Here is a 27358-nt window from a genome sequence, read left to right on the forward strand (position 1 = left end):
TGGTCATGGCGACCACTTTTTCTCGGTCCCGAAAATTTTCCCCATAGGCACAAGCATTAAGCTGCCTGCCCAAGGCGACCACCTGTCCAACGCGACCGCGACCGCCACGAATTGGGACCGCACAGAGCACAATCCCTGCCCATGGCGGCCGCCTAATTTTCAAGCGTGTGGTGACATCGGATCATTTTGCTGTCGGATTTCACGGAAATGTTTTCAAGACTTTGAAGGACAAAAATAAGGACAAAAATATATGGAATAGCAATGTTATAGCATCGATTCCTCCATGAAGTGTTTAATAAAACGTTCCCCCTATAAACATTGTAAAGACAAATGTTTGTGATGTTGTTGTGCCTATCGCCGTAATCTTGTAGTTAACCGCAAACTCAGTTCGGTTTAAACTCAATTTTCAAAACGAATACGTAGTGCATGGCGTCATAAAGTCAGATTTCACAGAAACTACTATCTATTTCTTGTATTTCAACAAAAATCTGTCTGAGTCTTACTAAATTCCGTCGAAAAATGACTTCGCGGCGGGCAAAACGTCGGGCTAGAAATATTGTTCCTTGGTCCCGACGCCATCTTGGATTTGGCGCGGCCCGGATTTGGCGTACCGCTGACCTTTCTAAAACACGTTGCTTTTGTGTATGAACATTTACGAATACTCTAGTTATTAATTAAAATTAATATTCTTATATTCTTTTTATTTCCATGAATCTCACAAACCTTTATTGGACGGTGTGCGTTCTGCTGCACTGACTTACCTTTCGATGCGGCGCGGCACGACGAAATCACACCGTTCCGTTTTCAGCTTTAATTGTCAGATCGAAAACTTTTTGCTCCTTTTATCCAGCGGTCGGCGCCCCAAAAAAGGCTGGGGTCAGCAGGTGTTTTCTAGGGATTTGTCTTAGGCCTTAAAACTCCGATGATGTGCGTGTGTGTGAGTGTGTACTATTTAATGTAACCTGTGAATGCGGGAGGGCGCTGCGATCATCGAGGCAACCATTGTTTTGTAGTCAAAATTACGACAAAACTTTGTACACGATGTATCGGTATACAATTATTACGACGATAACGGAAAATGTAATTTTTGTAGGATTTTTCTGTCAATGAGGATTGAACCTGGTGGGGGTCTAAATTCACATAATTTTCCATCCATTTATGTACTGTATTGAAAACTTCGACCTGGAAACATGTGAGTGGAATTCTCTTCATGGCGACCACCTGTCCATCGCGACCGTTTTTGCTCGGTCCGCCGGGTGGTCGCCTTGGGCAGGTTTGACTGTATTAGGATCTTCAATGCTTGGGTCAGTGGGATGATAATATTAGGGTCTGTAAAAAGTGGCCACCATGGCCAGGTGGTCCTTCAGTGCCTTTTTCCCATCATGATGAGTGATTTATTTGGATACAATTGGTACAACCTTTGGCAGGTATATTTCGATTATCATTTGGCAGGATAAAATATGATATGGAAGCTGAGTTGCAGATTATCATAATGACAAACATAAAGCCGTACTGAAGGTTACTATAGTTACTTAGACTCACAAAAAAACAAAAAAAAGGTCATTATTATGATAGCATCTTTGTCCAAATGCTGTAGATACGAAGAAGTGAAAGTCTGTGTACTTCATTCTCCAGGTATCACTGTTAGAGTGGTGTTTCATGCACAGAATTGTAACATAACAGTTAACCCTAATGTTTACAGTGGCCAGAAAACCTCTTAAGTAGCCTCATAAATTTCAGTTATCGTCTCCACATCTCCACAAAAGACCCTCTGTCAGCAATCAGGTGTAAATATCCTCCCAAATAATGAAGTTCTCCCATAGATCAAGATCACAGGTGGAGGAAGAGCCGCCTCCATTTTGCTCCCTGAATTGAAGGCATCATTGCAACAGTCGTCAACATTCGGCCTTGAATACAGATCCAAGCTCAAGATACCTCCGCCATAAAAATGGGGGTCAGCTATGAAGCGCGCCACAGCCATCTGGAAATTCTCTCTTTATTGCCCCATCTCCAGTTTGAATCACGCGGCATAAAGTATTTATGGTGCCCAGAGTCATTCGAAGTTACCGGGCCCTGCAAATCAGGTGCTGGTGTCTTGTGACATACATGTTAGACGCCGTCTTGTGACAGTGTAAGGAAACTCGTCGCGCCAAGAGACTGAACGGGGAATATGGGGTGTGAAATTATCCCTACCGAGCATATCCTGAGGCACATGATCTAAGTCTCTGTATCAATCAAAATGGTTTTTATAGCAAAGATGCTGCAATTGCGACGAACACTGCCGTCCATAGTGGTGTGCTTATTTGCATGTCGTAGTTACACGTACTGTAGTGGTATCCAGTAGTTCAGGTTATACTGCTGCTGGGGGTCCCTGACACAGGGTTGGGTTACAGCAGTCAGCTAGTCTTCACACAAAGTATCCAGGGAGCTCTGTCCAGCCAGTTCCACATGATGAATTCAAACCTATGGATCAGGATGAAGTAAGATAGTCTGGCGTTAGGAAGAGATAGAAATTTGCATGTTGGGATGGAAAATTTTTTAAATCTCATCAGTCCAAAAGATCTGACCTTCATGACATGAAATTAATGAAATGTTTTTTGTAAGTAAGTTTAAAATGACAGATTTAACAATGAAAATTAATGAAATGGACTCCCGAACAATGAATGGGACGGAAGAAAAATTAAAGCGGGAGCCAGCCCTGGTCTGGCGTTAGGAAAGCATGAGCCACACATAATTATTAGGCTTGTAAATTATTGATCCTTGTCCGTAGTATCTAAAGCAACATCAATCATGACTTTCCTGATTGAGTACGTGTCATATCTGTTTATCGCATGAAAGTTGTACCCTTGGCAAACCTCAAGTACTGATCGATTACTAACAGTGCGTATAATTTCAGTAATTTTTAGTAAATCAGCTTTTATTGTCGCACTGAAGCGTCACTGCCAATTAACTGCCATGGTTGAACTTGTCTTCAAAAAGGTCATTTGGTCAAAGAAATCCATCCAAAAGTGACAAAACATATCATTTATCTATCTTAACTAAATCAGTAAAACTAGTATGTTGCATATTTGAGGGACATTATAGGGTTAGAATGGAAAGTCATATGGTAACAATGTGAATATTTCCATAAGGAACTGTCAAACTAAGAATAGTTCAAAGTTCAAATTATTCAAAACACTAGCTTGCCTGCGATGGTTTTTAAGGTAGCTTAAACTGTATGAAAATCTAAGGAGCTTAGATACGGTTGAATTGGGTGGCAGAAGAACAGGTCAGTAAGTAAACAGGATACAACTTTCCCTCCCATAATCTGCCTGTCGTTAATGTGAACAGGCTAATTCAGCTGGTAGATGTTGCTGTTAGAAGGAGTAAATAGCCCCATTTGACGTGTGATCGGCAGCGTGAAGTGGTTTGCGAATCCGTGGCGTTTCATTTGCTCCCCGAGAATGATTGCAGTCCTTTACGACGTTATACGTGGCCCGACCTCGATCGGTGTCTGATGCATTTTGCATCTCCGGTCGGAGCTTCCTGAGAGGGATGCAGGACCTCTTCTTACTGTTTAATCAACGTGCAAAGTGGGCACCTGGGGTGAAAACGGAAACACAGAGAGAAGTCAAGGGATCGTCGCCGCACGCGTTTGCGAGAAAAAAACGGCCACCCCGCACAAAACGCCCCCACTTCCAAGTAATCCTGCCATGAATACGTCTTTTGGCAATCGCCGCAGGACGTGAATGTTTTCCCATTTCCCGCTCCGTAGATTGCCCATGACAATGAAGACTGATAGAGAAGACTGTGCCTGAATGTACTTGTACTCTAAAGAGGAATCGCGATCCCCCGCAATACCTACATCATCGACTTGTAAATGCAAAGGAACAGTGCTGTAATAACCCCATCACCGTCCTCGTTTGTATGATGGTTTGGAGTGAACAATTACACTTTTTAAGCCTCGTCTAGTTGCAATCAGTGCCCCTAAAGAGATATTACAAGCCCTCATACAGTCCATGATATCACAATAGCTTCAGCTTGTAGATGCATAAGAAAAGTTATCTCAAGAAGGTGCTTTGATAGCGCATTTGTATAAACAGTAACTGCTATTATTATACAATAGTTTTCAAGTCTTGTCTGGTGCCCCATAGTTTGATTACTTGGCTATGCTGCTCTCGTATCTTAGCGATGCCGGAATGGCTCGCGGCTGCATCCTCCGTCTTCATTGATAACTCAACATTCGTCGTCTAATTTCTTCTGCTCCGATGGACGTAAAGTTGCCGGCTTCCAAATTGTCTAACCTTGACGTGGGCAATCTTTCTCACGCGGAGCACCGAACCCGAGGACATTTCTCGCTCTATCTTCATTGAAATCTAAACTAACCCCAAATTGGCGAGTTCTTTCTTCATTTCCCTGGCAGGGTACATCACTGAGCTAATGGCCGTGAATAGAAATGGCAGATTCTTTGTCTTCAGCAGTTCTTTTAATGGCAGCGTCCTAGAACTATGGCAGTCAGACGTGGAGGGTGTACAAAGAGGGTAATTTAGAGGAGGGCCCAAATGATCACCACTAAACGTCCAAGCAATTTACAGATGTTTGTGGTGGTGAGAATATGTCACTTTGCCATTACCCAAAAACACAACATTTCATATTCTTAGTATTTCCAAAATGGGAAAATTTAACTAGTACTGTTCATCTAATGTATATGAAAAATAGGAAACTATCGTCCACTGAGGGTTTTTAGTGATAGCTGCATGCTGCCCAATGTATGAACACACTATATGAATAGCTTACAGAGCCTGTTTGTGTAGTGATGCGTGTCCTTCAATTGCACGTCAGCATTTCATAACTGCATTTGCAAAAAGCATGAAGGAGATGCTGGCGAGAATACCAACTCTCCGCTGGGTTTGAAATACTGAACTTGTTTTTCTGCACACCTGTGATGGTGCAGGTACCATTCAAAATCACCTGTGCCATGCCAAGTTTACCTGCATTGCCCGTAATCTCTTTCCATTTTTACCTTGAAATTTTTTTTTTCTGGCTTGGTTGGAATACCAACTTCCAATGAAAGATTTCAGGCAGTATGAATCAGATACAGTTCAGAAACCAATTCTTTGTTTGACATTTTACAGGTGGTAGCAGTCAGTACAGTTAAAGTTATACATGTATACTAGTACCCTTGTTGTTGTTGTTGTCCTTGTTTAACGTCTATTTTATTGCTAGACGTGGTCTCTTGGTGCTGTGTTACGCTTGGTTCAGATACGAGGCTAATGTCTCTCTCGGTGTTTAACTCTTGGTCGCTTGTGCTTGCGTGCTGCTGGAAGTGTTTACCCCACACATGGGCCAGTGTAGTTTAGGTGCAGAAAAAAACGGTGCTGCACCAATTGTACCTGCACTAGCCTCCATATACAGTATGCAGGGACTATGTCTAGCCTGGGTGCCATCAAGGTTAGCCTGTGTCTGCTCCAATAATGCTACCTCTAACTTTGTGACTACCAGAGCGGACTTAAGCCAAGCAGGATGGCACCCAGGCTAATTGTGTGCCCCAAGATTGACCAACCTTCTGGCACTAAGCCTGGCATTTTCTAATCTCATTATGTTAGACCCGGTTTATGTTCTTATTATACAGAATTGGGTTAGGACTGGTCAGTGGGCTCTTGGTTCATTGGATTAAGATTAAGACAAGTAGCTTGCACTGGTATGACTAAGAGGTTAGGAATCCCACTACCGTAACACAGGGTTGGGAGTTTGAATCCCACTTGTTGCTTTGAGGGCGCCCTTATTTTCACTTTTCTCAGATAGGTAGAGTCTAATTAATCTGTCCACTCAAGGGACCAGAAGGAAATGATTGTGGTATACGCATGTGGCCACATTCTTAATGCTTGGGTCAATGGGAAAGATGATCTACATGTAGGCCTGACATGGCCAATAGTTTTTATGTAGAGGTTTGACTGTATAGGTGTATCAATGGCCAGGTGGTCCTTATGCAAAGATGGTCACTTGTACAGGTTTGACTGTATATCATTGGCCAGGTGGTCGTTATGTAGAGGTGGTCACTAGTACAGGTTGATGGTATATCAACGGCCAGGTGGTCCTTATGTAGAGGTAGTCACTAGTACAGGTTGATGGTATATCAATGGCCAGGTGGTCCTTATGTAGAGGTGGTCACTTGTACAGGTGTGACTGTATAGGTGTACCAATGGCCAGGTGGTCCTTATGCAAAGGTGGTCACTTGTACAGGTCTGACTTGCAGTCCTTTGTAGGTGACGTTACACCAAAGGTCCCATGTTTGATAAATAGATCCATACCTTTAGTGGGTCAAAGACCCTACCATATCAATACGTACATCCTGGTATGTGATGGCGAAAATCAGTCCCCAACTCACCGGCTAGCCCTTAATAATAGCCTTTAGCTACCCGGGCAACCGATAGAATGAATAAAAAATCTTATTTTTGTGGGAACAATCGATGGTGCATTAGGGACAGCGATGTATCAACCCTGTGGCAAAAATCATATGAATTCGAATAAACAATTTCAGCCATAACCACCCATCATCCAAAAGTAATCTCCTGAAATTCATTCCAGGTTTCTGGAAAACGACACTTTCTTTTGCCGGCCACTGTCCCTCTTCGGTTTACCCCTACAAATCGTCCCAAGTCGGACATTAAAGGTTCTTTGATGGCAGCAAGATTTATCAATCACCTTTGTCCTACTTAAAGAAACCTTTAAGGCATGGAATGACCACTCGGGGAAAGATTCCGCCTAGCGTACGTTCTCGTAACGTGGACCCCGTATTTCAAACCGCGAAATGAAATATACTTAATCGCTCCGAGGAGAAATAAGGCAGGCCTAGCTGATGGCCAGACATTGATCTGAAGATGACAATAAGAGTAAAAGCAAGGTCTATTACCGGATTCTAAAGGACCGACCATATGGTGGGCCACGCTATTGGATTGCAGATAAAAGTTCGGCCGCTATTAAATCAATTCCCGTTTCTTTACACAAACGCAGATCTATCATAATCCTGTCTTAGTGACAACCGCACTATATCCGTACAATTAGATTTTCTTTCATGATCTAAGAGACACACAATGGGCTGATTAGGTGAGCTACAACCGCCGAGTGTCGATTGAGACAGTTGGCAAGACTGCTTGGGCTATTAGTATTCCGCAGGAGGCACGGAGGCAGGGAAGGGAATGGGCCTCGGTATCTAAATTGAAAATGATGCCGGAAAATGTGCAGAAGTCGTTGACCCGTGGCAGAGTCGAAAATCCCACCATTTAATACGGCAGTGGCCTTGTGACGGCAGCTGGGCACTTCGTCGTTCGTCCGTCGAGTGCCACAACAAACACGGCAACACACAGCTGAGCAACTCGATGGATCCGAATACAGTATATGAAATTTTGATTTGAAGCTGAGAGCTGCCACCCAGAAGCACCTGTGTCTTGACAGTGAAAAATCTCGAGCACTCAAACATTAATGGTGTATTGACCTGATATCCACACTTGTGGTTTTCTAGTAGGCAAATCGCTATTTGATTTTGCGCCTGCATGCCGGACTGATATTTCCCAATGTTGATTTCGCATTCAACACCCAGGGCTACACAGATAAGATAGAGCCGCAATCAAACCAGAAATGGTTGGAATATCACACACCAGTGGTCCCAGAGCAATGATGATCGCCGGTTTCCGTTCTGTGATAGCTCCTTGAGTGATATCTGAAACAGTTTGGATATTAAGTAATACCAGATAATTGCAGCTGAATGCATTACAGGTCTACCCATTAGATAAATTACCATTCAGTTATAATACTGTGGGCTTAATGTACAGAGTAGAGGTCTAAATGTACCATCTTTAGACAAATAGGTCACTGGCCACAATACAGTATTACAGGTCTACCCATTGCACAAGATGCTCTATGAATGGCACCAGAGGCATTGTTGACTTCTACATAATGCAGTATGCATTCTGATTCAGACTCAATTTCGTGGTCAATTCAAACCACAACAATAGGTGGTGAGGACGGATCTCAAAAGCTGTGGGAGGGAATTTCTGTCCATACAGTGGAACATTTTCAACAGGAATACAGACAGGACTTGATGAAGTTATTGTTAAACCATTTCATGCTGGAAGTTTGCCAGTCTATCTATAAAATCGACTAAATGAGCAAATTTCGACAAATGTGCACAGTTTGGTTACAAATTAACACTCAATGTGTCATGGTCAATTAGACATCATTTTTGCAGTGGCCACTGCACATAGCAATGTAAGGGTTCAAACTACCCCTTCGCTTCCCTCTTGTCCACCCTTATTTCTAGCGGATCTCTTATCTTGAGTTGGCAGCCTTCCGAGATATTTCTAATCGGGGAAAAGTTTGCTGAGCGCCTGATAGCCGCAGTGTTCCCACAGACAGGTGAATCGACCTGGCATTTTGATATAAATTGAGTATTGACCCGGCGGGTTGGTATGAGAATCGGATGACCAATTGGGGACCCTGGGTGCCACGGCCCCATTGATAGCAAGCCGGGAGTGAACCCTAGCCTCCAAAAGGCCTTCCTTCAGGGGTATGGGTGAACCCTAGCCTCCACCAGGCCTTCCTATGGGGGTTATAGGTGAACTCTAGCCTCTACCAGGCCTTCCTAAGGGGGTGTGGATCTGGATTGTAGAATTCCCCATTGATGGCAAGCCGGGAGTGAACTCTAGCCTCCACCAGGCCTTCCTACGGGGGTACGGATCGTAGAATTTGCCCAAAAGGTGAAATTTTGGCTTAGGAGAGTCATTCTGCGGGACGGTTATAGTATAGTAACATTTTGCCTGCAAATTAAATCCTATGGTGGGCAAACTCCCCTGGTAAATTGTTCTCCCTATAGCCGGCGTAGTTAGTCTGGTAGAGACCAGGTGAACTCTGTACAGGTCACCGGTGCTGGGGAGAGACGTACGGAATAGTTTTCCTCTGGCCGCCGAAGGTTTTACAAATTGGGTCACGCAAACTTGATTACATGCATGACGTCCTTTTGAGAGCTCAAATATGATGTGAGAATGCAGACAAAGAAAGAAACCTACAAGCCATATTTATGGAATATTTTTACTCATTTCGTAATGCGTACAACAAATTCAGATTTTGTACCCCTTATTGTAGAAATCCAGCAAATGATTTTGAAATGATCAACTTGGCAAAAAGACAACTTGGTGGCTTTCCAAAAGCAATTTCAGTTTCTTTTCCAATCGGAAATTTTATAACAGGTGCTCATTTTATAACAGTAATAACAAATCCTCAACACAGTCTGTATGGAGTCAGAGCCCCTCATTGTAGATCTAGAAAGCCAGCAAATGATTTGGAGATTGACTTGACAAAATGACAACTCGTTGGCTTTCAGGTATGACATCCAGTCTGTACTTCATTTTTGCAGCGTGAATGAACTGTGCAGGATGACATCACAGTTTTGTGGCTTCAACGCGAAAACCAGGCACTTTCTTTGTTATATGTGAAATCTTTTGCCTGGGTGGCCAAGTTGGCTACTGTTTGGGAGGATTAGAAATGAAACAAACAGTCGCTACATTTGTTTCAACCTAAAATCTACTTTTTCAGTTGGATGCACACAATTTTCTGAAAGCTTAGGCAAGAACTTCAGCCGGAATAAGTCGGATCAACTTCAAAAGAAGCTGAGTCTTGATCAAACCGATCTGCCGTTGAATATTCAGCCTAAAAACAATCAATTATCCAAGCCTAGGGGGAAATTCTGCTCCATTTGCTACATGAAAGGGGAAACTTTGAAATAAAATTTGAAGTTAGACAAAGATCGTGAAATGAGGTTTGAAAGGGTAGTCAGAAAGATTAGGACCTACTACCTTCTTTTATTTGGATTACCTTATCCATTAGGAAATCAATATGGTCCACTCCAATATAGGAAATGTACTTTTCTCTTGCTATATTCTCAGTGCTTGTAGCCTTCTGAAGTTTTTTTTCTTAAGTGAAGCAGGTTGATTGATTTTGCTCCTCTACCAAGCATTTATTGTAAGTCTTAGAATATTTCCACCCCCACCCAAACCTTTCTGATGGGAAGGCCCTTAGAAACTTTCTGGCGGAGAATTCTTAGTCGTGATAGCTTTATGCAACAGCAATGCTTTGAAGTATTATAGCCCGGCATAGGTAGAATGTCTGCCAGGCAGCATGGTGACTTGCAGAACCAAGAATGTGTCGTTCCTGGATCTGCTAATAGGTTGTGGGGTTGAAGAGGGCTGTTGACAAGTTCTCATTTGCCGCAGCAAATTAGCTCATTCAGCACCGGAGAATAGACAGTGGGACACCATTCATAGGTGCGGGAGTCGGTATTTGGATGACGTCTGATCTTTTAGAACCATAGATCAACAGCTACAATTATTTTGTTGCTTCAATCTGAGAAAAACGACGGTAATGGCTCAATCAACATTCATATAGAGATTGGGGAATAAAGAACAAGGCACAATTCATAGGTGCGGGACTAAGTATTTGATGACGTTTGGTCTTTTAGTACTATAGATCAACCGCTACATTTACAGCGCTGTTGAGAAAGGGCAATAACAACTCAATCAACAATGGACGACAAAAATCTCCTGATTTTTCCTTCGTGTAGAGATTGGAGAATAGACTGTATAGGATATAGGACTCCATTCATAGGTGTGGAAGACATTATTTAGAAGATGTCTGATCTTTTAGTAACTATAGATCAACAGCTACATTTACTGTTGAGAAACACTCCTCATCAACATCAGAGAAAAAAAATCTCCCGGTTGGTCATCTATTTAGAGATTGGAGAATGAACAGCTTGGCATCATTCAAAGGTGTGGGAGTAGGCATTTGGATGATGAGTACTCTTTTAGTATACTAACTGTAATGTATGTGCTATAGAGAAACGGTAATAACACAACTCAATCAACATCAAAGGGAAAAATCTCCCAGTCTTTCATTCAGTCGGAGATCAGATGGAACAAAGTGATTGCCTCATCAAGAAGTGAAGAGTGCTGATTGTGAATATCTTGGCATTCTTGCAAGTCGTTGATAAAGGTTAGACATCCAGGCAGAACATAACGTAATGATAAATCAAACAACTGGATAAATTCTCTAAAGAGACGAATATTTCTGATAGCATCCACTATCTTTCATCAGCGACCGAGAAAGAGTCTGAAGACAAGTGTCCTGCCAGTATCCTCTACAGTTTGCTGCCCTGAGTTCAGGCAAACCTTGTTGTATTCAGTTGATACTTCATGTCGATGATGGTTTTATGACCTTCTTGAAGAGTAGATATCTTGCAAGTCGTCTGTAGTGTCATCCTCCAGTCCAACAGAGAATCCTCCTCCCCCTCATGCCGAGAATCGTCCCCCTCCTGCATTTACAGGTGATAAGGCCGTTAGCATATTAAGAGGTTAACCCGCTCGCCGGCAGGGCTGTATCGATGAGAACATGCTCCGCGTAATTGATCTTTCAAAGAGTCATTTGTGAAGCAGATCAACCGAGAGGTTTCCCCGACCACACCCTGAGAATTTTCCACTCTTATTTCTTACCCGTCCTTATCAAAAAACACTCTTCGTCAATGATTCTATAATGTGGCACATTCGTATGGAGAGGGCGAAGATGCATTTCGCCTCCTTCTAATTCCTTTCTTAGGATGCTGCGAGGAAACTTAATGGTTATCTCCAGGATTCAGCAGGTAGGGAGGTGCGGCGCATCCGAACTGCGCCGTCCCTGATAACATTGAAGCAACGGCCTGCGCATCGGCGCAACGCTACATGCATTCTTCATCGCGATCCAAGCAGAGAAATATGTAGGAACCGGGACGCCGATCGATCCTTTGTTTCCCGACCAGGCTCGAGGGGACTCCTCCCAGCCTTCATCAAAGTGCGGCACTTCTCGGAGCTGAAGGCAATGAATAGGAAAGAGGCTGAATCAGTAGGCAGTCAGCATCGGAGGGATTTCTTATTGATGTATCATAAATCAGGGGGCATCGATTCTCACGACTATTTATGTAAATACTTCCCCTCATCTGCAGTACTAGGGGACGAGGAATTGAGAGCTCTACTATGATATAAGAATGCAGAAAAGGGAAGAAAGTAACAAGCAATTTTAGCTACTTGTAAGATGGGACATTTTTTACCCATTTTATAATGATTACAACAAATTCTCAGCAGATTTGGTATTAAGTCAGTACCCCTCATTGTAGAAACCCAGCAAATGATTTTGAAATGATGAATTTGGCAAAAAGACAACTTAATAGCTTTCCGAAAGCAATTTCAGCTACTTTTACAATGGGAATTTTTTTATTCAAGTGGTCATTTCATAACGATTATAACATTGATCCCCGTGACAATATGTAAATACTTCCCCTCATCTACAGTACTAGGGGACGAGGAATTCTGCAATTTAGATTCCACGGAGGAAGAGATGGGCCGATCGGTCCGCTCCTCGCATTAGAGGGATCAACCCGTAAGTTTCAATTTCCCCGGAAAAAAGAGATTACATCGCACGTCCAGCATCTTAATGGTGGTAAATGCCGCAATAAAATCATTTTGGCTTTCGGATCGCGTTGATTGATCCTTAGATTTGCGCCTGTTTGCTGGACCGCGGACATTATAGTGTCAAGAGCGTTTTCCGTAAGCCAAACTGCCCGTCAGTTGAAAACACTTCGCATTTGACTGTATGTAATACTACTTGTTTTATTTGCTTATGTACGCAGCGTCCCAATGCAGAGCAGTGTTAATCACTGAGCTGGACAACCCTGGATAAAAATGACAGAAAATAAAATAAATAGAATTGAACACTTTTTCTTTCCTAGGTGCCGTTTTGGTCAGTGATTGTCGTTGCATTCCTTCCCAGCTTATAACAGCTTATATGGCAAAATCAATACGAACGAACTGAAAGCATCTTTCTGCCTGGTGAATTCCAGATTTCCATCCTGACTTTATTGAGATAAGCCAAACACTTCACTGCCGGGTTTTGGGATGTATCGGGGTCGGGTAAAATTTTAACACTTCCTGCAAGGTGATCGTACAAACATTCTTGGCTCGTAAAGATCTGCTCGACGTACGTCGTGGCAAACCGAGTCCTTCTAGGAGCATGTCTTAAGATTTGAGACCCTCCCAGCCGCTGCCCAGTGAAGCAAGCATGAAGACAAATTGGCCAATGCAAGAAGTGTGCTATTATCGATGGCAAAATGGAATTCCACCATTTCCAAATGAAGACTGATCCATCGCTATAGGTAGCCAGGGGCTTGTGTCTTGGGCCGGGCAAGCTTCGGACTCATTTGTGGACAGAGCAAGATCAATGCATCAGCTTATACCGTCCGCCTTATTAGCAAAGCACACCGCATAAGGCCCGAACACACAATAAACTGGGAATTATGCTACCATTTCTTATCGGCTGATTTTCCGACGAAGCAAAGCGGATTGCAAAGCCCACTCGTGCCCTGGGATTACTCGACTTGCCGTCAAAGCTTAGGCGGGCGGGGGGAATAAGAGACAAGCGGAGAATGTTGATTGTGGCGGGATGTTGGAAGGAGGCGTTCGGTTGGGGGATCCCCTTCCAAGAGGAAATGATAAGAGTTGAAGGAAAACCTGAATGAAAAGGAGTTAATTTTGTTAGTACTTTTTCCATCTTGGTCATTTAGGCTTAGCTTTTTTTAGTAAATGGGCTTATCAGCATCATTGTGATAGGTTGCTTGCTTGGACTCTTTCTCTGTGTCCCAATGTCTTTGTCTTTTTGATGTTCAGTAGGGCCACACCAATTCGATTTCTTGGTTCTCAGATTTTTTGGAGTACAGTCAAACCTGCCTAGGCGACCACCTTTTCAACGCGACCACCTGGCCATGGCGACCGCTTTTTCTCGGTCCCGAAAATTTTCCCCATAGGCACAAGCATTAAGCTGCCTGCCCAAGGCGACCACCCGTCCAACGCGACCGCGACCGCCACGAATTGGGACTGCACAGATCACAATCCCTGCTCATGGCGACCACATTTTTCCGGCGTGTGGTGACATCGAATTTTGCTGTCGGATTTCGCGGAAATGTTTTTAAGACCTTGACGGACAAAAATATATCAAAAGCATTGATTCCTCCATGAAGTGTTTTGATGAAACGTTCCCACTATAAACATTGTAAATACAAAGGATTGTGAATACTTAGATATCGATGTTGTTGTGCCCATCGTCATTTTATAGTTTACCGCAAGCTTGGTTCGGTTTGAACTCAATTTTCAAAACGATCACGTAGTGCATGGCGTCAAAAAGTCAGATTTCATAGAAATTACTATCTATTTCTTGTATTTTCAACAAAAATGTGTCTCTGTCTTACTAAATTCCGCCGGTGAATGCCTCCGCGGTGGAGGGCAAAACGTTGGCCGAGACATGTTGCTTCTTGGTCCGCGACGCCATCATGTTTCAGCGCAGCATAACGCTGACTTTTCTAAAACACGACGCTTCTGTGTATGAATATTTAGAATACTCTCCTTATTGATGAAAATTAATATTCTTATATTCTTGTTATTTCCATGACTCTCACATACCTTTATTGGGCACTGCTTGCTTGTAATCGCCGACGCTGTGCGTTTTGCTCCACTGTTACCTTTCGATGCGGTCGCGTACTCGGCGGCGGTATCACAACTTTCCGTTTTCATCCTTCAGTTGTCAGATCGGAAACTTTTTGCCGCTTTAATCCAGCGGTCGGCTCCCAAAAGAAGGCTGGGATTTTCTAGGGATTTGTGTCAGGCCTTTAAAACCTAGATTTTATACGCGTGTGTGTGTGTGTGTACTCTTACTTTAACGTAACGTGTGAATGCGGGAGGGCGCTGCAAGGTCATCGAGGCAGACATTGTTTTTAGTCAAACGATTATGACGAACATTTGTTCACGATGTAACGGTATACAAATATTACAACGATAACAGAAAATGTAATTTCTGTACGGATCTTTCTGTCAATGAGAATTGAACCTGGTGGGGGTCATGCTGTCTAAAATCACATAATTTTTCATCCATCTACATGTACGTGGTACACGGTATTTGAACACCTCGAGCTGGAAACATGTTATGATTGGAATCCTCTTCATGGCGACCACCTGTCCATCGCGACCGTTTTTGCTCGGTCCCCCGGGTGGTCGCCTTGGGCAGGTTTGACTGTATGTGTAACTGGAAAAAATAAAGAAACAAAGCTTGAGAACCAGGTCCATGCCTTGGCGCACTCAGTTTCATGTTGTGAATTCAGACATATTGAAGTTTTCCTCCATGCCTTCTGTTGTTATGGTGTCCGTTAACTATATTTTAAACTTAAGATGTCTGAGAAGCAAGGAGATAAATTGGTGGCCTTGACTGTATCTTCTGATGCAGCGGAATGAATAAGAAAGAAACTGAATCTCCCGGAGTAGGAAAGCCCTATCTCGAAGATGCCAAGAAGTATTTAAAGGCCATCCTTTACACCACCATTTGGGTCTGATGATGTGTGGAGCAGAGATGGAGTTCTGATAGCAGAGTGCAGAAAGGTTAAGTTCCAAAAATACCTTGCGATGACAAATCTCATCTTTCTGGGCTCTCTCCGCTGCAAGCGATGCTGCTTCCCAAGGCCTGAGCCGGAGAGGCATTCATGCATGGGAGCGCAGGTACATCTATTACCGGAGCATTACGGCATCACCGAGTCATTCGCAGAGTCTGTACACTTGACCGGGTGTCAAGGGCTCGGGGTGTGGCAATACAAAAACATGAAGTGGACGGATTTGAGGGGTCGATTTTCGCTTAGGCAGGGGCAACATGGTGGAATTGTCTGCTCCTACTGCGTACTCACGTACTGTAAATTCTTTTACTTTTGCAGTGGATTTGTTTTGCTGAATGTGTGAAAGGAAGGGTTTTGCTGTGTGTTTTGGATTTGCAGTTGGAACAATTCTGTTGTATAGTAGTAATACATGTACATTGGAAATGCATCTTCACAGTGTCATGAAGTTGCAGTGGAGAGGTCACACAGAAAACTGCAGAAATGAAACCACTGCAAAAGTTTGAGATTCACAGTGTGTGTATGTATGGGAGATGGGATGAAAGCATCCATGGCAGCCTCTTGGTGGTGGTTTCATGCTGTCTTTTTTTTCTTGAATTATGAAACATTTCATTACCGGGGTTTACATAGATTAACACATACTTTGTGTAATCATTACTGTGCTTGTACATGTAGCTGTAGAATACCTCACTATGCTTTTGTCACCTAAATCAAGTATTCAAGTTGTGAAATATGATTAAGGCATTCTATTATTCTCCAAGGATCTCCAAGATAGCCATGCATACAGGTGTATAATAAGAGAGAGCCCTACCAACAAAGATGGGCATAAATCATACTTCAAGTATCTTCTTGGTTGCTTGAAGGAATCACCACCTTCCGCCACACCAATTTAATTTGTTGGTTCTTGAAGTTTGGAAAATCTGCTTAGCTGGGAAACTATCACAAAAACAAAACTTGAGGACCAGGGTCATGCCTTGGTGCACTCAGCTTTATGCCATAAATACAGTCATACTGAAGCTTTCCTCCCTGCCCCCTGCATCTATGATGTCTGCTTGCTATACTTTCCCCTGAAATGTCTGAAAACCAAGGAATGAATTGATTCAGACTCAATTATGAAAAATTATATGGCATTCTAAGTTCGAGAGAGTCTCAATGGAGATCTCCAAGATAGCCATGCATACAGGTGTATAATGAGAGAGAGCCCTGCCGACAAAGGCGGGCATTAATCACCCTTCAAGTATCTTCTCGGTTGCTTGAAGCGATCATCAAGGATTCTCCGTTCAGTCCATGTTCTCTCGCTGAATGCAGATGCGACATTTTACCCCTAACTGTATCAGGAGAGAGAAATAAAGGCAGGTTCTCGCTAGTTTAAAGATATCGTAAAGGGAATCACTAACTCGTGAAACGGTGCCCTTCCTGGGGCTGATTTACGACGTTCATGTTCAGGACTGCAAATTTGGAGGGGAGCAGCTCAAATGTCGAAAATTAGATTACAGGAGACATTTTGTTCTTCGGAATTCTTTTACCTGCGGATTGAAGAGATAAGAAGCAGAATTCAATTGTTGGATCTTCTGAACTCTGTATGGACCATAAATGTTCTTATAAAAACTAAATCTAGAGTTTCGTCTGGGTTAAGGTTAATTGCAGATATGGGAGATTGGGAGCTAGGGAGAAAAAACAGCCCTATTGCGGGGTCAAGGTTAATTCTTTGATGAAAAATTGTTGACTTACCCTATTGGCAATCTACTGGCAAGGACACAAGCTAATGTGCTGTTGCACTATCTGTGCAAAGATCCAGGCCTTTTCTTAGGGACAGGCTTTTTAGCGAATGCCCACAAACGCCCACTCTGACGAAGTCCGCGCTGCACGAATCTAATTTGTTTTGCTCGGAATATGTTCAGGTTATGCTCCCATTAATTAATCCTGAGTTTCAAGTCAATCCATCGATCCGAAGTTAAATAAAGCGAACTTGAAGAGTCTTACCTGGCTTTTTAGCGAATGCCCAGCAAAAAATGGCTTTTTAGCGAATGCCCAATATATTAGCCAAAATATCGGCCGTCGTGACACGGGCCCTAAATCTAACACCATAAACATGTTCAACAAGTTGTCCCCTGAATCTGTACCCAGTTTCCGTGCTTTACACGCCTGAAAAGTCACTTTATTTTACGAAATACACGGCGTGGGAATCCACGGCACCGGACGTAAAATCCAATATGGCGGCTCATTTGCATATTTGGGACAGGTTACCAGCGGCCTCTACCCCGTGGGCCGCGCCGTGTATTTCGTAAAATAAAGTAACTTTACAGGCGTGTACAGCACGGAAACTGGGTACAGATTCAGGGGACAACTTGTTAAACATGTTTGTGGTGATAGATTTAGCGCCCGTGTCACGATGGCCGATATTTTGGCTGATATATTGGGCATTCGCTAAAAGGCCTTTTTTGCTGGGCATTCGCTAAAAAGCCAGGTAAGAATCTTCAAGTTCGCTTTATTCAACTTCGGATCGATGGATTGACTTGAAACTCAGGATTAATTAATGGGAGCATAACCTGAACATATTCCGAGCAAAAAAAATTAGATTCGTGCAGCGCGGACTTCGCCAGAGTGGGCGTTTGTGGGCATTCGCTAAAAAGCCGATGCGCTTTTCTTAGACATTAAGCATAGATAGACAGGGGGACACTTTCATTGCTCATTCCAACCGGCTCTCAAGGCTCTGAATGAAAGAAACTGATAACGACTGATTGAAGTTTCTGCTCATTCTTTTATGGACACTCCAGTAAGATTAGTACTGTTTGATCCATAGAGATGTAGTGTTAAAAAGACAAAAATAGAAACTGATACTGCTTTATTGCAGGAAATCATTACAGATAACGCCATATAAAAAAAGCTTGAGGACGAGGTTTACAGAAATTGTTATGGACTGATTGTAGCTTTGTTGTGCTCATATTTTTTTAATCAGTTACCATACCAGCACAGAATCACTCCCTTTCAATTAGTTAAGGGGCAGGGAAAAAGTGCATCATTAAGACAACAAACAAACTTATTCCTGGAAGTCATGAAAGACTAATCTGTGCCCGTTCCTTTACAGGCAGGGATTCAGTATTAGTCACAGCCACCTGCTGCAAGCCAATGAGACGCTTTAGTAGAGATAAAACAAAATGAAAGAAGCTCAGTCTGATCGTCAAACCTTTTACAGGTGTACCGGAAATAAACACCTCAAATTGGACTTCTTAATCTGAGGCTGCACCAGTTTGTTTCCTGGTTCTCAGACTTTCTGAAATTCAGTGATAGGACATGATGAAAACAGTCCTCTCCAAAATATGGAAGGAACACATAATTCAGACTATATTCCCAAAAATAAAAACTTTGAGTACTAAGGTACAGACTATCCCTCCGACTCATGTTGAACATCTAGTCCAGCTTATCATTTTCTTAAAGTTAAAGATTTGCTTAACTGGAAAAACATAATAAAACCAAAGCTTGAGGACCAGGTCCATGCCTTCTTGCACTCAGTTTTATGCTGTGAATACAGTCATATTAGTCTTCCTCCCTGCCCTCTGCTTTTATTATGTCCACTTGCTATACTTTCCCCTTAAAATGTCTGAGAAACAAGGAAATATATTGTTTAGTTTGGCCTAAATCCAAGAACAACAAAGAAATTGAATTGGCTTGGCCTACAGGGTTGGCAAGATATGAGCCTCCTCAATGATAAAACTCTCTCAGGACCCGATCAGTTACTGTATCAGCGGGGAGGTGTTATTTATGTATTAGTCCGCACGAAACTGATTTCATGGATGGCGTTCTACCGAGACCCCTCTCCACTATCTAACATTAAAAGCGGAAATAGCGGTGAAGAATGGAAAAGAATTCAGACTGGTAGATCAACATGAAAGAAATAGATGCTTAATGCTTAATCATTAAGAAATCTAAAATAGAAAATATTGAGACAAGCAGTATGAGGTAAGAGTATGTTGAAAATGTTGTGACAACAATGGTAAAATGTTTAGAACAAAATTAGAAACAGATACTGTACAAAACAACAAATAGAGGTTTGAATTGATGAATATATCTCCAGCTATCTATCAATCCATTTATGCTACTTTACAACAAATCAGGATTTTAGAGTACAGTGCAGTAGCTATAATTGGAACATGATTACCATATATACATGTAACTGTAATAAGCCCCTCTGGCAGCAGTTTAACTAATGTTTGTTTTAAAAACAGTGCTTTTGCTAGAACTGCCTCAGTGAGTTATCCCGTATGCATTGGCAGTTTCTGTCACACAAGTACCCGAGTTAAAACTTTATAGTGTATCAAAAGGAAAAGGAAATGTCAGTTGAAACGTAACTGGCCACCTGCGCTGAATTTTCTTTTGCTTGAAAATGACTGTGGGTTATCCCGTATGCATTGGCAGTTTCTGTCATACAAGCGTCAGCGGTAAAACTTTATAGTGTATCAAAAGGAAACGGAAACGTTAGTTGAAACGTAACTGGCCACCTGCGCTGGATTCCTTTTGCTGGAAAATGACTCATGCACAAAATGAGATGGAATGGCCCATAAAGATGTAGACAGAGAAGGCACGTAAACTAAGCCTGTTCGGCCGGGGGTAATATAATTATGCTGTAAAACCAATTTCATCTGTGGCATGTTTGCCGAAGACGACGATAATGATGAAAATTTCCCCGTTTCAGGGCCCAAGAGATAGCTGTGCATGATCTGTGTAATATGCATCAAATCCTTATTGGTTTTCGTAACACTGTTACAGAGAGAAATAGAGTTCGACGGAGTCACCTACAATTTCTGGAGTCCCTGCTGCCTAACCCCATAACTGATACAAATTTCGTGCCAAGCGTCTACCTTAGCATGCTAAAGGTTAATTTGCCCACTTGAAATGTATTCTGCAATACTCTTTGTTCCACAATCGCTTTTACTGTAGAGATATTTCTTTAAAATGACAGCTATAATCCCTAATTTCGAATGGAGGGCCATCTGGCCTTGAAAATCTTTATTCAGTACATGGAAGTGCAGCTTTATTGGCTGTCTAGAGGAGCTCATCTGTCTTAGTTACATGTGTCTCCCCTTCTGATTGAGTTCATGAATAGGACACGAGAGGGACTCACGCTTGAAAAATGATGTTTTGTAGCCACCGATCGACAACCGAAATTGGTCTAATCTGCAAGAGTTGTTCTAAAATCCGTAACAAAGAGATACATTTGTGTTGTACTGTTTGAATTGTGTACCTCAGGCCATTTTTTACATGATAGAAATATGATATTTCGTAGCTGCCGATCAACAACCAAAATTGGTCTAATCTGCAAGAATTGTACTAAAATTGGTAACAAAGAGATACGTTTGTGTTATACTGTTTGAATTACGTTCCTCAGACCATTCCTTACATGATGGAAAAACATTGCCAGACGCAGTGTGCCTTTGCCCCTCAATTCCGCCGTTATTACAGCCTCGTTACTTGTTTTGCTTGGCTGAGCCGTAATAGGACGGCAGGTACGATGCCTTGCTCATTCTCCTCTCCCTATCAGGAGGGTGCGGTAATGGGGAACTGAACACATCGCCGAGCGGACTGCTACCCTTTAATTTTATCCCCATCAAAAGAGGACATCTGTCTCTTAAATTCCTTGGTCTTTAGAAGCTCATCAGGTGCTGGGGTTGAGTAAGCAGTAATGGGCACCTTAGCTCGAGCGGTGGCGCGACGGAGCTTGCAGCACGGGCAGGTGTGAGCCCGGTAAAACAGCTTGGCCCTTTCTTATCTTTTGTGTCCCCACCAAATGTTCCACATCAGTGTTTTCTGGAACAAACAGCTCAATTATCCTTGAGCGTCCGACGTTAACAAAACGTCGATGAGGTGTGTGGAGAATTTTTGAGGACCGGTTTCGCTCGCTCCCGGCCGAGAAAATTGGTACGTCTGGTCCCCCCTCTCCAACCTCCGGGCCTCATGAACATGCATGAGGATGCCCTGCCATTGTCCGTGGCTTCCCTGACTGGCCGGGGTCGCAGCAATCTTGGGATGTCCAGGGGTGATAATAGCGGTGGGATGAGCAGGGACAGATGCAGCTGTGTGGTTAACAAAGCCCTCAATGCAGCGTGCCGCGGTCGAGCGCTGAGTAACCTCCGCCTCTGGATCAAATGGTTGGGGGTTCGAATCTCGCCCCACCTGTCAGTTGTGTCGTCCTCAAGTTGCACCCTACTTGTGGGGGTTACAGTCCTATATATAGACTGTGTGTTAAGCTGTTTGATTCTGTGTTTAAGGACACTCATTACCTTTAGCACCTTAGGTCTTACAAGTCTGGCCTTAAATGAACCCATTAAACTATCAACCAAAAAGGTTTGTGGTGGCCAAAACCAAGCACCAAACTCACAGGCCCCTCAGAGCTAAGATAATGTTTTTGAGTAGATAATATGCCTCTGTGTGACCAGTGTTAACCAGTTCTCACAGGACAGGACCTTTAAGTCTTTGGTATGACTCAACCGGGGATGAAACTCACGACCTCACTTGTCCATTGCACCGGTCCCTGAACCGACAACAGAGCAAGAAAGTAATGAAGGCCTCCAACATGTTCCCACATATACAGGTCGAAGGTTTCCTGGACGATGCGTTGTGGTGCAACCTGTGAGGGGCCGACAACACCTCAACAACCTCAGTTCAAACTACGACTCGCCCGGTTCCCCAAGGCATGAAACATCCTGATGATTTTTTACCCCCTCCTCCTCCCCCCCCAAAATAACCTCATCCTTTTTGTTTTGTTTCAGAAGTTTTACCCTTCCTCCACTCATCCCAAATGGTGATCCACAATAAAAGAAATAACTTCAACCATAACTCTCTAAGATTAAACACCCTTAGGCCACACCAATTTGATTTGTTGGTTCTCGGATTCTTTAGAAAATATGCTTATAATTTTTTAAGTGGAAAAACATAACGAAAACAAAGCTTGAGGACCAAGTTCCTGCCTTGTTGCACTCAGCTTTGCTTACCATACTTTCATCTTAAAATGTCTAAATTGGTGTGGCCATAACCCCAATTCTAAAGGCTCAGCAACAAATAATGGTGATCGCACAGTAACTTGGTAGACAACAGATCTGGGACTTACACCTCTTAACTTTCATCTTTTATTTTTCAGTTCATACACCTTTATGACACCAGTACCTTGTCTGAATCATATGCATAACACAGATAATGCTGCTGCAAGAGAAGTCACAATTGTATTTTGTGGTGAATTAATGAATATGTTAAGGTCACACCAGTCTTTACATAGTTGCTGGAATCTTTGGATTAACATGAAGATATGGAGAACAAGAAGAAAAGAAAACCCTGCACTGCAATGCTCAAATACACCATTCCCAGCATTTTAAGTCCTTCCTGAGTCACTACATAGGACAAATCTTTTTCCTTCACCTCATTGACTTATGTCATGGCAGCAAATTTCCGGCATTGTTCATTGCTCTCATTTTTGTCAAACAACAAATGCCGAGTGCTGGCTAGAGCCCTGTCACTGTCTCGTCTGGTCTTTCTCCAAGAACTATGCAGTTGTACTGGTGTGATATACTGATAGACATTGTAGACTAGTACAGATTCTGAAAAGATACTGCAATTATTTTACCACTATTTTCTAACACGATTTCTTTCTCTTGTTTTCCGCAGAACCAGACCTGCCGCCGCCGCCGCCCCCTACTACCGTCCTGTCCCGGTGCACCTCCGAGTGTCGCATCCTTGGACATTCCGACCGGTGCTGGATGCCGGTGCCGCCCAACAACCACATCCCCAACGCCAGCAGCGCTGGAACAACCAGCCGTTCTTCCCCTACTCACCCGAATAACTTATCGAAGACCTCGACGTCCCCCAACCACAAACTCAACCACAGCCCCGAAAACCTGAAAATCCTGGGTCGTGTCAAGGACCTGCACAACGAGATGATGAACCATATCGCGAACCAACCGCCGCGAGAAAACGCGAACAGCAGGAAGAACCACCACGTGACTTTCTCCGACCAGAGGCCGTCGCCGTCCGGCGGACACGCGTACAATTCCCCGAGTCACAAAAACCTTGACGCGCAGGGGAACCCCGAGGAGAACATTAAGTACGTTCCTTACTACGACGACCCAAGATTTACAGGGCACGAGGGGCCGAGAATGAGCAAGAAGCCGTTGTGCTTGAGCACGTTCGATCCGCACGGCACCATCAGGAGTACCATGAACAGTCGACTGAGCACGACAAGTTCGGACGACAGCCACGAGCCGAGCTTGTACCACGGTCGCGACGTGGTGGATATATTGGACGCTGTACGGCAAAGTCCGACGAGCACGCTATAGCCCTCGCACAACCGAGACTCTGGTTCTTTCCGGACCTACGTGAAATGTACAGAAGAAAGTTTTAAAAGGAATGCCACAGGGAAAAGCTCTGACCTCAACAGCACACAGGAATGGATGAAAATCATCAAAATCGTTGGTCAACATACCCACATCTGCAGGACTTTCACAAAGAAGGATGCTATCATCTGTGAACATTAAAGAGGCACTTGCTCAAAGCAGTGGAAATGTAAATTATAAGATGTGCAGAGTTTATCGTAACGTTTGCTTTGTACTGTTGGACCAAAGCGTTGCCTCTCTTCAATCTGCTCGTCATCACACAAATAAATACATCCCACGAGGGTTCTGCTGCAAGTTAAGGCTCACTGTCGATAAGATTATGATAATATTTAAAGTATACTGTGCAAGAAAGATATAATTAAGAAATCAGATTTGATATGTTGAAAAACTGAAATTTGTACAGGCACACTATTTTTGTGACGCACTACGCCAACTAGGTTGCAAATTAGTACTTGAATCCACTATATTTTTTGTGATGAAAGCTTACTGTTGTCGTTGTTGAATTCAAATGATATGAAATTGTGGATAAATTGTTTGTTTATAGCATGATGTTCGTTCTACAAACACTTCAGCTGTTGGAGAATAATTATTGGTAAAATGTGTCGCATGAACACTTGGGGCCACACCAATTAATTTCCTTGGTTCTGGGAAATTTTAAAGTAAAAATAATTTAGCAAGCAGAAATTATAGAAGTACATGTAGAGTGCAGGGAGGAGAAGTTTAAAATAATTATTCATGAAGTAAAACCATGTGCATCAAGGTGTAAACCTAGTTCACAAGCTTTGTTTCATTAATATGCTTTTCCAGTTAAACGTATCTTTTTAAAATCTAAGAACCAACCAATCAAATTTGTGTGGCCTAATGTGAACTATCAAATAGTGTATGCAGCCAGCGAATTGGGAGAAAGCCAGCTCGAGTGAAGAGTACAGGACAATGGAGGTTTGTTGTGACAGCGTTAACCCACTTTTGTTATGCTAAATGACAAGCACCGTTACATCAATTCCTCCCATTCCATACGCACTCAAGCCCGGCTCATGCCGTCTCGTCTTTGTTATGTTAATAAAAGTTGTACATACTTCACTTCCAACTCCTTTCTCTCCGTCTCACTGAATTATCAATATTTTCCTTTTCCCAGGGCCCTCAAGGCGGTTAGATTTTCTGGTCGGTGAGTTTAGCAGGGCCCCATAGCTTTCTCTCCGAGGGGGATGTTATTCTTGGCAAATCTGATTTCGTTAATCCTGCCAAGGTGCGATCCTGTCAAAAGGGGAAAAAGTAATCTCCTTTCCTCTATCCTGTTGATGGGATTGAGTTAAAGCTGTTTGCAGAGCTGGAGGTTTGGGCCAGCGCGGGGCCTCCGGGGTTGGCAAACAATACCAAAAAAACAGTAAACTATATTTTCACTTTTCGTTCAATGAGTAGATTAATTAGATACAGATTCAAAGCTTTATTTGGGATACTCTTTAAGCAGAGGTTTCAGTCAGGGGCTAGTAGTGGCAAGGATTTTTTTGTCTGCCTTTCTCTTATTATGATTAAAAAATCATGGCCACTACCAGCAATCTCAGTGACTAAAACCTCTGCTTAGAGAATAATTCAGGATATAAATGCTGGAATTGTACAGGAAAAGAAACAGATTCAAGGCCCATAGATACATGTAGGTCCAATAAGATTCATCACACGGTAGTTTTTTTTTACATAATGTTGGTGTCTCTGACACAAGATTGACCATTGTAAGTTGTAGTCAGGAAAGAAATTAGACCCACTTTGAGCATTCCTGTCAGTTAAATTTTCTAGTTCCAAACTCAACGACCTTATCTGGCAAAGGCCAAACTGTGTCATCATGAAAAGAACACGGGGAATGAAATGATATGTGGCAGGTAACATGCTGTTTTTTAGTCTAGGAATTCCACTTTTTTGTTTTAATGTATTGCTATTTCCTTCATTTTAGAGGGGCATTTTATTGCACTCTCATTACATGACATTAGATTGTAATGTAGTGAAGAAAGGATTTTCCATTGATATGATAGTAAGTCAGAGATGAAATAAGCAGAATTCCAAAGCAAAGTGGGGCATGCAAGTTTGAGGCCAAAGAAGGATCTTAATGTTAACTAATAACACCATCAGCAGCATTCTAACAATATGTAGAAAACCTTTTCCATAGTAGCTGTACTGATGACACCATTTGCAATGTTCCAAGTAGAAAACCTTCTCCAAAGTACCTGTAATGTTACTATAATAATTGAGGAAGAAACAAAAGACAAAACTGGCACAGATGAAAGTTTGAGGTTCAGGAAGGATCTCGAGTTACTGATGACACCATCTCCAATGTTCCATGATGGGACCAGTGAAAGCCACAGGCACACACCGGGGGTTCTCGGTTGACCGGTAGCCATGGCGGGTCAGCGCTGTCTCAAGTCGTAAAGACAACAAAGGAAGGCCCCTGTCATGGGAAGCTGGCCTGAATGCCGTGACCTTTGCCACAAGGAGCCTCATCCAGTCATCATTATCTCTCGTCAGCAACTGTAATTTTCAGTTGAAAACATCAATTTTCCACTTGTTGACAGAAATCAACGGTTAATCTTGTTGTAGATCAAACACACTTTGAAAAGTACTCTTTGATAACACACTTTGACAAGTACTCTTTGATTATTTGGGGCCTGCATGGTTCCTTTTAAGTGTATATCACTTCACCATGCCCTTTTAGGGGTGATTTTAGATGCTATGAAAAAACAGTTCACAAAGACTCAGTTCAAGTTCAAAGAAAAAACAATCCATTTTTAACGGGATGAGGAAATTGTTCAAATATGCTGCAGTTTCTAACAGACATTATCAGTCAATCTAGCGGTTAATAAAAGGCACTTGAGACCGTTGATTATTTGCTTGGTTGGTTCTCTGGGGACAAACAGAAGTCACTGAATCGTGACAGGCTTAACAGTATCCTGTTGTAACTGTGGTTTGAGTAAGGTAATGCAAAGGGACAGCCTGTCATTTGGATCCCTATACAGTTTATATGTGCCTGAAAACCATTGAGAAGCAATGTCATTCTTTTTACGACCCAAATCCAATACATAGTAATCACTCGAAAATAAGATGCCTGAGTTTTCAATTTGAGATGACAAATACGACAAACGATGAGAACACAGCAAAGCTATTTTTTTACAATAATGGAAATGAGGAACTAAGATATCCAACTTTTGCCAAGATGTGGTATGTCCACTGCCCATTCATGATTGCTAACTGGCGTATGATTTAGGCTTTGCCTGCTCTAACAAGTTGTTGGTAACTACTGCCAACTGAGGACTGGAGATGACCATTATAAGTCACTGCCTGAAACTGTGTGGACCCTTAGGTGCAGACTTTCCCCTCAGACTTTGTTTTCATTTTATTGCTCCAGTTCAGCATCTGAGAAACATGAATTGAATTGGTGTGGCCTTAGCTAGCCCCAACAGGTGGTTGGTAAGGTCACACCAATTTACATCCTCCTTTCTTGGGC

The 27358-nt window shown here is 42.7% G+C and overlaps 1 protein-coding gene across 2 annotated transcripts in view; it reads left to right on the forward strand.

Annotated features, from left to right (window-relative positions):
- LOC136436138 (protocadherin-9-like) overlaps window positions 1-24955 on the forward strand; it is a 56004-nt gene extending 31049 nt beyond the window's left edge. The window contains exon 6 of one of the 2 annotated variants that reach the window (XM_066429903.1): window positions 22077-22218. In XM_066429903.1, the coding sequence (XP_066286000.1) occupies window positions 22077-22192 (116 nt within the window). In that variant the 3' untranslated portion in view covers window positions 22193-22218. Of the gene's footprint in view, window positions 1-22076; window positions 22219-23143 lie in introns of those variants that run through there. The other variant, XM_066429902.1, reaches the window with a different exon arrangement.
- Window positions 24956-27358: the final 2403 nt, after the last annotated feature.

The sequence above is a fragment of the Branchiostoma lanceolatum genome, chromosome 6 (genome assembly GCF_035083965.1).
Source record: "Branchiostoma lanceolatum isolate klBraLanc5 chromosome 6, klBraLanc5.hap2, whole genome shotgun sequence".
Lineage (NCBI taxonomy): Eukaryota > Metazoa > Chordata > Leptocardii > Amphioxiformes > Branchiostomatidae > Branchiostoma > Branchiostoma lanceolatum.